At 32.3% G+C, this 12,982-nt stretch overlaps 2 protein-coding genes across 2 annotated transcripts; both read right to left on the bottom strand.

Annotated features, from left to right (window-relative positions):
- Window positions 1-2,725: 2,725 nt before the first annotated feature.
- On the bottom strand, window positions 2,726-7,925 carry LOC139839978 (cysteine protease ATG4-like). The gene is given in 10 exon segments (XM_071830194.1): window positions 2,726-3,621; window positions 4,286-4,356; window positions 4,467-4,522; window positions 4,746-4,884; window positions 5,257-5,636; window positions 5,791-5,841; window positions 5,959-6,044; window positions 6,168-6,402; window positions 6,404-6,618; window positions 7,737-7,925. Coding segments are annotated over 9 exon segments (1,410 nt in total). The 5' UTR covers window positions 6,605-6,618; window positions 7,737-7,925; the 3' UTR covers window positions 2,726-3,430.
- Window positions 7,926-9,319: 1,394 nt separating this feature from the next.
- On the bottom strand, window positions 9,320-12,769 carry LOC139839977 (protein TIFY 6B-like). The gene is made up of 9 exons (XM_071830193.1): window positions 12,667-12,769; window positions 12,476-12,567; window positions 11,751-11,789; window positions 11,587-11,630; window positions 11,008-11,234; window positions 10,424-10,514; window positions 10,074-10,338; window positions 9,905-9,962; window positions 9,320-9,609 (listed from the first exon to the last, which is right to left on the bottom strand). Exons 2-9 carry the CDS (start codon window positions 12,558-12,560, stop codon window positions 9,519-9,521), a joined length of 900 nt encoding a protein of 299 aa, XP_071686294.1. The 5' UTR covers window positions 12,561-12,567; window positions 12,667-12,769; the 3' UTR covers window positions 9,320-9,518.
- Between the last annotated feature and the right edge of the window lie 213 nt (window positions 12,770-12,982).

The following is a 12,982-nucleotide window of genomic DNA, read 5'->3' as shown; positions in this document are numbered from 1 at the left end:
CATGAATTAATATATGCATATTTAACGTTTTGATTACAAAAATCAAAAAGTCTATAAACTGTATTAATCATAAATGAATGTTTCACGAATACATATGCAAGAAAGTAAATGACATACGTATTATCCTTACGGTAACAATTTTATTTTTTTTTATGATTATAAATGTACCAAAACAAATTAATGTTTCACGAATACATATGCAAGAAAGCAATCAGTAATACATAATTACATTTACATTCCATTACATAAAAAAAAATATACGCTAACACATAAAAAATATGTTCGATCATACATACATATAATTAAATTACAAGGGACCTATGTAAGTTATATTTCCATAACACTTGTATAAACAACCCAAGTCAATTAAAATTGGTGGTCTATATTTCCATAACACTTGGCAGTAGGTGATCGTATTAAAGTTGTTTGTCAACATATAGTACAAAAGTATATATGACACATGGCAATCAACATATGATACATGGCAATGAACATATTTCTTCAGTTTGTTAATAAAACATGATATATTATGAGTACATATTTGAAGATATTCACAACCGATGCAATATCAATTAAAAAAGAAAATCATCATTCAACCGGGAAATAAACAAGATGCTCTTGATACCAATGTTGTATAAATATAAATTCGAGACATACCGAATACGAGCAGCGGAAACGAGTAGGATCGACGTTTAGATCACCGGTCGGGAAAGCGATCACCAATAGGAAGGCTTTCTAGTTTCACGGCCTAAGTTCCTTCTACGGTTTGCAATGTTCCACTTGAACAACTATACTCACAATTTTACTACTTACTAGTGTACGATTTTCTCAATGATTTGTTGTGTGTTTCTTGTGTTTTTGTGTGTTTTACAAGAAGAGTTTAACTCTCTATTTATAGATACAAAGAGATTACTTATTACCATATGCTACCAAAAGTACATAGTACTTATTACCTTTGTAAGTGTACTATCAAAGGGTAAATGGTACTTATTACCATTAGTGTACTACTCATTAATAGTGGGTATGTACTACCAAAAGTACATAGTACTTATTACCTTTGTAAGTGTACTATCAAAGGGTAAATGGTACTTATTACCATTAGTGTACTACTCATTAATAGTGGGTCAAACACAATGAGTTTGTGGGTGTACCACAAATAATTTCCAACAAGTCTTAAGTTCGAATCTCGTATAGGGCGAATATTTAGTGGTGGTCAGAGATGAGTTGGAAACTAGACCTTTTACCCTTTTTACCTTTTAGTAGTGGATTAACGTTCATTAGTAGAGCTAACTAGCCGACATGTCCCAATGATGAATATTATATCAATAAAAAAACATTTAAAACACAACTTTATTTTTATAAATTTGGTGGCGTTCTATATAATACAAACAAAAGTATTTAAAGTATAAAAAACTTTAGTTATTATGAGATGGAGACTATCTTTTAAGATCACTTTCTTTTAATGGTAGTGTAGAGTATTGAAGTTAAAATTTTAGCAATTTTATAACAAGTTGACCGAGTCCACTTTATAGATAGGGGTAGAACATTTTTGTTCCCAAACAATGTTGATCTTGCTTGACTTTATGTTACCAATTAAAGTGATGTTTGATTGAAAGAGATCATTTGTATTCACCGTAGAAACAAGCATAAGTTAACCAATAAGTTGAGTTCAAAGTTGACTTCCTTTTCATGGACGGCTAATTACTTGATCAATTTTAATTATATGATTATTTGATTAGAATATCGACGTTGTTTACAATGTTAACTTCGTTAGTAAGCTCTAATTACCATGTTGAGTTTAAAGTTGACTCCCTATTTTTTTCGGGACGACATTTTCCTCCTTCTGGGACGACATGTCGTCCCAGATGGTCTTTTGGGACGACATGTCATCCTCAATAGGTCGTCCAGAATAGTACATCCCGGATGAAACGTTTTTTACCCGAACAACAGCGAGCCCCACTCTGACTTTTCTTTCCGACAATAGAGGATGACTATTCCGAACAACCTTTAGCGATGACATACCGTGCGAGAAAAAAATAATACAATATTGATTATTAATTAATAAATAGTATATTAAAAAATATTTTGGGACAATGTGTCATCCGAAAAAGATAGTAATTATTTTAATAATAATAATAATAATAATAATAATAATAATAATAATAATAATAATAATAATAATAATAATAATAATAATCATAATCATAATCATAATAATCATTATAATAATAATCATAATCATAATAATCATAATAATAATCATAATCATAATCATAATAATAATAATAATCATAATCATAATAATCATAATCATAATAATCATAATCATAATAATAATAAAAATAATAATAATAATAATAATAATAATAATAATAATAAAAATAATAATAATAATAATAATAATAATAATAATAATAATAATAATAATAGTAATAATAATAATAATAATAATAATAATAATAATAATAATAATAATAATAATAATAATAATAATAATAGTAATAGTAGTAGATAAATTGTTAATTTCTTTCGGGACGACATTCTGGCACGACGTGTCTTCCTAGAAAACTTGTATTTTTTTCCGGGTTTTAATTATGCGTTATAACAACCGTAAAAACGGCACGTTTCAAAACAACAAACCTGATGTACGATCATAATATATTTCACAAACACACCAATAACATTAAATAGAAGTTTAAACCACAATTACACTAAATGTTCAAACACACACGATTACATAACACTTGTCTCCAAATCAAAGTTTAAACATTAAACACAATCAAATTGTCTATCAAACAAGCACAAACTACTTACACTTCATCTTCGTTTTACCTTCCTCATCTTGAGTTAAATTAGGAGTCGGGAAATTTTTTGCAAATGGGGTGGGATAACCATACGATTCGCGGCAAAAACTCTTGGTATCACGGTCTTTAGGTGTGGTTATTCCAAACCCGCTGGTGGTGGTCTTCTACTTCAACCCGTTGATGAGTGGTTATTCCAAACCCGCTGGTGGTGGTCTTCTACTTCAACCCGTTGATGATGAAGATGTGGAATTAGTAACCGATATTGGTAACTTTTTCCGCAAGTGTGCCAACGCCGTTCTCCAAAAACTTCCAACATTATATCGTCATCACTTTTTGCACAAATTTTGAAAGAATACTGCTGATAGTCATGTATAGCATTTGCACAAATTTCATGAAAAGAATGCAAGAATTTTGCAGCCAGCTGAGATTTATAAAAGAATATGAACACTCTAGTTCGAAACGTATCTTCTAACACATTCAACGCCTAACAACTCCTTTGAGGTTCACAATCATACAAACACCCAGTACCTACAATTTCTGTATAACACTACCCAATGAGGTTAATAAAGGAACCGACTATGCACAGTTTCTGCAAACACTGAATCAACAATTATCATACAAGTAAATTAAAGGAGCTGCCAGTCATCTTGTGCACAGCCTTCAGCGTCATCAGCTGCCTCGAAGAGATCAGCCTCCTGGTCCCTGTTAGTGTTGCTTGATCTTGGTGAATTGCGAGCCCGAGTTATTGTGAATAATGGAGCTCCATCTGATTCTGCTGCCAGCTCGAATGCCCGTGAACAAAAATCATCAAAATCATCTGCAGAATACAATAACATGTTCCGCTTTCATTTACCCTTTATTTTAGGTTCGGAAACATATAAAGTGATTAGCAAACAAGTGTATGGATCGTACACTTAAAACCTCACATATTGCATGAAAAATGTCATATTGCAATTTCAACTAGGGCATGTTGACTTTCCACTTAATGATGTGTTTCTGTAAAGCTCTTAATTCAGTGAGTAAAATTGTTGTTTCATTATCACTTAATCTGAAATTAGTCTGTTTCTAGGAGATATAGAATCAAACACCCCTTCTTAAACTGAGACAGATGGAAACAGATGCAAATTCAAGAAAAAATTAAACAGCCCCAAGCAACTCATTTTAGTTGGACAAATACCAAACTTTAAAACTTTCAAATGAAGCTAATGATCCAAATAACCGTTTTTAGGTGGTCATGTTGAGAAAAAGCCAGCACCTCGTCTACCATGTTGTCATTTTGTACTGACAACGGCTTCATTTACCTCAAATTGATTTTTACATAAAACAGTTTTTACCTCAAATATGCATTCGGAAAATTTGATTGTTTTTTTTAGCGAAACTAGGCTTAATGGCTAAAATAGAAATCAGAGAAACATGATTATCTTTTTACACAGGTAGCCAAACAAAAAAAATAACAAACGGGACAAGGGAAACATGGGTACCTTTGTCTCGGCAATAAAATCCAATTGCTAGAGATGGGTCAATGGAGTCGAAGGGAATTTGTCGTATAACACTGCAATGATAAGTTCATATGGTCACAAGCAACAGGAAGAAATCGGTTGACTATGAAATAGGGAAAAAGGGATATAAAAGAAACGCGACTGATTAATACAAGTAACATACTTGCAGTGGTATGATGAAGTATCAGCCTCCAAATTATCTCTGCTTATGTTAACTGCCTGAACATAAAATAGAAAAACCGTAACGTGAAAAAACTATACCTAAAGAACAATCATTCATATTAAAACAAATAAATTAATTTTAAAAAGTAAATAAAAAACAATCCTGGTAAATAAAATTCCTACTTAGGGGTAAATGATGTGGTAAATTAGTTGATTTTATCTTCAGGTTATTGAAATGAGCAACTGTAACACAGAGACCGCACATTAAAATAAACCTTACCTGTTGAACTTCATGGGGATCAAGATAAAAGACTTTATCGTCTTGCACACCAATGAGATACGTGGAAGCACCAGGCCTGCCACCCAATATGCCAAGGCTCTGGGGAAAGATGAATGTAGCAGCCAGCAATGGAAGATACCTGGTTCAATAACAAGTCAAACGCACTATTATTTTAAATATATAATGTAAAATTATTTTGATAAGATAACTAACATCACCACAACAACTTTTTAAGAAGCTATGCATTTTGAACTACTGATACCAACATACTCGTTCTAAAACTATAATGTATCCCTTAATATTGGCAAATAATTTATAACCTAGTTATAATGACATCCAATCTATCTGATCTTACACCAACACCGCAATTAGCCAACATAAAATTTAATCACCTTCGAAGAAAATAAGCAAAACTAAAGCCATTTTAAGATTGATGGAACAATTATTACCATATGGATGCCATATCTAAATGCAAAACAACTTCTTACAAAGAAGATGAAACGTTATTTACCTCGGATTTACTTTGTCAAGACCTAAAACCAAAGGAACCAGCAAGAGCATAGGTGACCACTCAACTTGGCCTCTTGAAAATTCAGAACAATGCCTCAAGGCATCTTCAATACAAAGAACTGGAGCTCCACCACGTTCACCATCTTCGTCTCCCGATACAACATAGATGGCCATTGGAAATGAATTACCTTCAAGTTCATTTTCCGCAATTCTACGCCGTGCAAGAGTCTCCCATGTGCGACACATAGCGTAAGGGCCAACCCACGAACCTGGAGCAAGTGCGTAGCCCTCACCAGCTTTTAAAAGATTGTGGATAGAGAAAGCTGAATCCTCAGAATCACCAAACATGTGAAGTATTTCTATATAATCTTGATCGGCCGGCTGCATCATTAGCAAAAAATTAATAAATAATAAAAAACTGAGCATAAAAATCAGCAATTCATTGAAAGCTATAAATGGGTCTAATTGCTTAGGAAAGATTAATGGAATATCTAGCACACAGTCACAAAGTGTCAATTAGTTTTAGGTAACACACCTGCTGCGCAGGTTTTCTCCAAGATCTGCCTAGTCGATGAATAAGCAACGCCTGTCCACATCAGCAATTTAGAAAACATAGATATATACTTATATAGACAATTGATTTTCATGTTCCCTCGAAGTTGACATTGCAATTTGAATTTATTCATCTAAAATTAGTTAATACCTGGGCAACTAACATCTGACTGCTTCGAAGCATGCAACCCCAATTCACATCGCTGGTATACTTTGAATCACCAATAGAAACAAAACCTGAATGTAACAAATGTTATCATCGTCCCTCAGTGGCAAAACAAAAGTTACTATAATAATAATAATACCATCAAGAAGAGATAATATAATTATTTATAATTTATAATTAACAATAAATCGAACCTTTACGATATGTCACCAAGATTCTTGAAGAAAAATCATCAGAAAATGCAGCATATCCATTGGTATTTACTGCTTCTTCAGGACAAATTTTATAACAAACACCTAAAAGCCATATATCACTTATTGAGTTGGATATATTACACTTGTACCCCAACACACGCTCGTGAAGTCTCCTCATTGAACTACCATTCATTACTCTCTTCAAAGCTGCAGTCCAACCATGGTTTCTAAGACTGGTTTTCTTGGTTTTTCTTCGGACAACACCTAGACTCACTGTGTGTATCAAAAACTAAAAAAGAGGATACCAAGAATCCTGACCACAAAGAAGACTTTGGGGATCTACGGTTGCTTGGTCCTGCCTCAGCACAAGCGGAACCACAAACTGTATCTGAAGAATCAACTGAACTTGTATCAGTCCTGTCAGGTATATTCTTCATTACCTAACCATGAGCTGCACCACAATTATCAAGAGAATCTTCAATATTACCAGTACTTTGAGACGATTGGCTAATAGGGTACGCGGAATTAAAAAATCGAGAACAAATGGAAACATGTGGATGTATATAATCTATAAAGTTACAATATGTTAAACAAAAATAAATCGCCATATGTTTCCCCGATCGACAAGTTATAACCTACAAGATTTGCCCTGCAAGCCCTATTCTGATACTAAAAAAAATACTTTTTTTAATAATGCAGTTTACGAATGCAGACTTCTTATAAGTATGGTAGTCCCTAAGTATGATTGAAGTTTCTTATGTAAAAGATCATGATTGCTTATCTCATATCCTAATGCCGATTCAACCATCATGAAATTCTAATAATTCTAATAATCTATATTACTAAAGCAACAGTTTTTATATAGACAAAGAACCTTTCGGCTAGAATCTATAATTAATGTCTATGTCTCTATAACGCGCCTAGCCACAAACTACATCCACATTTCAGCAACGATGTTCTTAATCAATCACATGTATTACCTTCCAACAACTGCAAAATATAAATTCACAGTATTGCAAAGACCATACACATGTCACATACTTGTAGTAAGTAATACAATGCATTAGCAACACGACATCCAAGCCCTACTAACTGATCATTTTGTAAAACGCACCGAGATCTAAATAACCTTACACATTACTGCAAATAGTCTAATGAGTTGACTTGCCATGCCAACCTAAATTAAGAAGAAATGATAACAGTAAAATCTAAAATTGACAAGCTCACAAACTACACCTAAGTTTACGAACAAAATATTACTCCGCAATAACACCTGAAAGTAAGAAACTGTCTTCTTATCTTATCGATGAAATATAACGTAAGCCTTGATCATCAAGGACGATCAAACATGAATCAATGTACGCACACCTAGTTTTAACTTACGATTATTTTACTTCTGGCTATCATTTTTTTTAACTAGGAAACAAGCAAGCTATACACAATTACACATACATATATATATTCTACACATACAGCAAGTCAGCAATTGATTATTGATTATACAGAATAATAAAAAACCTAGAAATGGTACTGAAGCTATGAAACATAATCGAATACATCAGCACTAACCGTTTGAAATGAACGGAACTTCAAATCACATCAATCAATCAATCACAAATTAAACAATTAAATTCAGTTCGTAATTAGCTCGATCGATGCGAAGAATTCTAGCTAAGGAATAAAGATATAGAAAAATTAATTGCTGAAGAACAGAGAATTTGATGCGTAGATTTTGAAACCCTAAGTATACGTATATATCATTAATGTATCTGTAATCAGTTAACAAATTAACGATTGAAGTAAAGGTTTAAACGCTTACGCTAAAAAAAAAAATTTTAAAAAAAAAAACCATCTGCACAAGCTACGCGAGACAGCGACGTGCTCGAGTATTAACGCCAACGCTAATCTGTATACGTTTTGGTATACGTAGAAAATAGAATTTTTAAAAGGTTATGGATTAAAATGTCCATTTTCAAATGAATTATATTTATATTTATTGTAAAAAATAGAAATCGTTAAAATGTACTCGCAAGTCGCAATGTGCTTGCGACTAGGACCTTGCGATTTGGTTCAACTTTTGTAATAAAATATAAATAATATCTTTTCAAAAGGCGCAAACTGAAGGCTGTTTGTTCAAAATATTTTTTAAATTATGGCCTCGAAGACATTCAGCTTTGTCATTTTTCGTTTATTTTTGGCTTTTAAACGCAATTTAACCGTTCGTAACTTGTTATAGAACATTCTAATTTGATCCATTTAATTCTCCTCCTTTATTGACTAAAATAAACGAATCCCCTCAATCAATTTAAAATACATTACACAACTTGAAAATCACTCATTTGTACATATATCGTCTCTCACAATATGTGGTCGATTTTTTAAATAAAAATTGGGACTTAGATTTTAATATAAACATATAGATCTCTTTACACACTTTAAAAAATAACGGTGCTTAAATATGAACTACGGATCATAGGTTCTCGCGATGTGAAAATTTTCAATCATGTCCGGTCATCGCAAGAGCACCTTGCGACCAGGAGTTTGCAGGTCACAACGTCCTAGTTGCAAGGCTTGCAAGGCACCTTGCGATTTGCGAGGGTATTTTTGTAAAAAAAAAATGATGGCGAATTGTTATAGTTCATTTAAAAAATTAACGTTTTAGGCAATAACAAGCACTTAGAGTTGTCATTAACTTACAAAGAATACTTGTATATTCTTTTTAAATCACCAAAACTGTGTAAAGCAAATCACCGTAACGACGACTATACACGATAAATCGCTTGTTTTTCCAATTTTAGCAAGCGAAGGTTTTTTGGTTCGTGTTTACAGTTGTTTTCAAGTTAACTTGCACCTTTGATTCTTTAAATGATGTTATAACCATTCAATGCATGTGCTATCGAAGCTAATCCAACTCTTTTGGCCAAATTTATTTCGTTTTAGTTGAAGAATGATAGCAAAACAATAACCCTAAAACTTGACCATAATATGCCCACTTTTTCGTTAACAAAAGATAACACAGTTAACAAAAGATAACACAATCTAACGTAGCAGCTTTCATAACATGATCAACTAACCTATTGACAACATTACGGTGAGAAAAAGGTTAATAAAATGCGATCAAGTGAAATATAATCTTGATACAATCCAACACTAAACATCCAACACTTCAAAATACTCTCTGTCTCGTCTTATCGTTATATAATCTTACAAATAACTGAACCACTATGTATACTACTACATCAATGTGGTTTTAAACAACAGCCCATTTGAGTCTTGATACAATTTAGAACCTAACAACTTACAACTTTTTAACATTCTTAATTATAAATATATAGATATAGTTAGATTTCACTAATTTTCACCTGCAGCTACAGCATTCATGCTGCTAGATCCAGAAGCAATCGACTCCTTAGCAAGGTTGTATGGAGCCGAAGCCATCACCCTGTATTATAAATCAACAATTATACTATATATAAAACTTAATATATAAAACTTAATTATATAATTGACACACATTCTTATTTCAACTATTGGATCAAATTACGAGTTTGTGATTTTTGACATGACCCGAAACCCAACGCGAAAATGAGTTGGGCGAAGTTTTGGCAGTGGTGTTCAGGTTGGGTAAGTATTGGAAAAATATTCTCTTAACAGTATCCAAATTAATTTAATCCGTTTAACATAATCATGCAGTAAAAAAAAAACAATACGAATTGCCACCATTGAATGAATCATACCTTTCCTTGCGCTTCTCAAGAAACCGAGCCAAGGACGCTTTACGGGCTTGAGGAACAGCTGTACACCACAAAGCAAAAGTCAACTTCCAGATTTCGAAACTCAAAAAGTCAAACATGCAAACAAATATACAATCAAGTGATACAAGTAGAATTAATACCAAAGGACTACCTGATTGCATCACATGTTCAAGTGAGTTAATAACTTTAGGACTATCGATCTTGCTCAAGTCTCCAACAGTTTTAACACCTTCATCTTTGTTAGTGGGCCCCACAGTCGATTGACCAACAGGGTGAGATGAAACTGACATCGGACTCGAGATTGCGGAGCAGGGTTGTACGTTAATCGGTTGGCTCACGGGAACCTGAGCTTGAACCCGCGGTTGAGGAGTGCTTGCAGACGCACCATTTCCAGCCAAGAACATGATCGCTTGAGCCTTCACATGACATAATTAAAGATGTGTAAGGTTTGCGCATTTTGCATCACGAATTTACAAACGGTAACATGAAAAATGTTAAAACCTTTTCAGGGGAGATATCGTCGTACACATTCACCATTCCTCCATAAAATATGGTTAGTTGAGCGGGAGCACAAGTCGTCTTGGAATTATACCTACAATTAATAAATACGAATGCATAAGCTTTTTGGTTCACATGTACAAAAACATACCCAACTTTATGAAATTTCTCATTTCAGGTACACATCTTTATTATCGATGTAGGATATCCATAATTTATTTACCTTTTATAACAAAGCTTTTGGGATGGTTGTGGGACTTTTTTGTTTTATCATCCAAGATGATGATGTTATCCTATAGAAGCATCATGAAATTAACAATATTCCCTTTTTTAACATCCAAAAAACTTAAATACCTTATATTTCCAAATTAATATGGTGATAATAAAAACTACTTAGATGCCTTAATTTGTACAAAGAAATCTGAATCCAAAATTAACAGTTTCATAAATGTGAGTACCCTTTTGTGACATCACAAAATAAAACCAAAAAAAAAATAGACTACCCCTACTTAATCAGATTCAGTTTCAGTAGGCAAACCGAAACACACCCTTATTCATCACAAAGGTGAAAAAAGAAACAACCGTACCATGGTTCAGTGGTTCCAGCAAGAAAGGAACCGATAGATGGAACCGAAAGACCATGTTGCTTGATGGGTGCACCACCAAATTGAGTCCTGAAGAACGGGTTGCTCATGCTGATAGGAACCGCTTGCTTAGCATCGTTAATAAGCTGCGCAGAATACGGACTCGGTTGCATCGGATAATTAGCCATTGAATAATGAGTACCGCCTTGTCTACTAACACCAATGCTTTTCTATAATAAACACAAAAACAATTAAGATAATATCAGTCGCTTGCGTCTAAAAGAACCGGTAAAGAAGACGAGCGATAGGCATTTCAAACCCTACTTGCCTTTTCGGTTCCTAAAGCACCAACTTTAACGCTTTAAGAAAGAAAATAAAATAACCCATTTCGAGTAACCAGAAACTGCATTTATTTCACATTTCTATAACAGTTTGGTTCCAGTATAACTTTTTAAATATCACTTTACCCAAATACTAGGATGATCGTAACACCAATCAAAGCAATATTGTTTTGCTAAACAAACTCGTGATAAGATCTAAAAACGATTCATCAATTGAGAGAGAACGGACAGATAAACTAACCTGAAATTCACCAGCTTGACGATTTTTAGAGGCATCTAAACCATCTACAACGAACATGTCAATTAGCCAACATAATTAGTATAAATGGATTTACAAATTTCATGGTCTAACTAAAATATACAAATTTGACATCCATTAACGGAAAGAAAAATTAAGATGTTTACCTGACAGAGGCCAATTGAGTGCCGAGCTCTTCATAAACACTAATTATCATCATCAAAATACCCAAATTAGATTAAACCACAAATTGAACCCAAATTACTAAGTTTAGTTAGATTCTTAAAAAATTCTACTTTTAACCCAATGAAACTGCATCCTAATTTATTAAATTCAAATACCCAAATTAGATTAAACCACAAATTGAAATTACTAAGTTTAATTAGATTCTTATAAAATTCTACTTTTAACCCAATGAAACTGCATCCAAATTTATTAAATTCAAGCTTTAATTAGTACAAAGATCCAATTTTTAAGATCATGGCATGTGCCTAAAACCAAATTATTTGTTTTAAATTAATAAATTTAAATTAAAGAGGGCAGTAGTAATTAGGTGAAACGATCAATTCAATTTTTAACAAAAGCTTTCACATGAAGCAACTTCTTATTAACTTAGAACATCACATGCAATAAATCACCCAAATAGCCTATATATATGTATGTATATATATATATATATATATATATATATATATATATATATATATATATATATATATATATATATATATATATATATATCCAATAAACGTAATCACAACAAAATTACAGAACCCCAGCTTCAAATTGTCACGAAATTGAGTTTAAATTATGATATGAACTCAGTTAAAATTAGGTCAGAATAATAAATAAATAAATAAATATAATAAAATAAAAATGTAAGAAAGTGCACCTGATTCTTTGCATACTTCTACAGCTTCTTCTTTGACCACTACAACTGAATCTTTAGAATTCAAACCCATGAAATCCCTTTCCATCTTTCAACTGTAAATATTTATAATTATGTAGTATTTATTTTCTATTTTATCAATCAAATCAAATATATATTTAAACAGATTTAAAACACAAAAGAGTTTGAATTACCTTTGAAAAATTAAACCCAAAATAAGAACGAGAAATAAATGCTGGAGACTTGTGAGTACAACAAAAGTATGAGAGAGAGAAATTAGGAGGTGTGATTTTTGTGCTGCATATATTATATATATATATATATATAATATATATATATATATATATATATATATATATATATATATATATATATTCTTTTATTTTATATATTAAATATTTAATAAAATAAAAATAATACTCCATAGTAACCAACTACTGTATATTTCTATAGTTAAATATTAACCCCTTCAAATTTCATCAATGATGCATTCACCCCTCCGATTCCGAA

This window comes from Rutidosis leptorrhynchoides, chromosome 4, assembly GCF_046630445.1.
Source record: "Rutidosis leptorrhynchoides isolate AG116_Rl617_1_P2 chromosome 4, CSIRO_AGI_Rlap_v1, whole genome shotgun sequence".
NCBI lineage: Eukaryota > Viridiplantae > Streptophyta > Magnoliopsida > Asterales > Asteraceae > Rutidosis > Rutidosis leptorrhynchoides.
The sequence above is the reverse complement of the archived record's forward strand: the minus strand, read 5'-3'. Positions and strand labels throughout refer to the sequence as shown.

Coding starts and splice junctions, on each gene's coding strand:
- LOC139839977 (XM_071830193.1), bottom strand. CDS start 12,560: ATGGAAAGGGATTTCATGGGTTTGAATTCTAAAGATTCAGTTGTAGTG. Junction 10,515..11,007: donor GCTGGAACCACTGAACCATG/GTACGGTTGTTT, acceptor TATTAATTGTAG/GTATAATTCCAAGACGACTT. Junction 9,610..9,904: donor CTTGAGAAGCGCAAGGAAAG/GTATGATTCATT, acceptor TTTATAATACAG/GGTGATGGCTTCGGCTCCAT.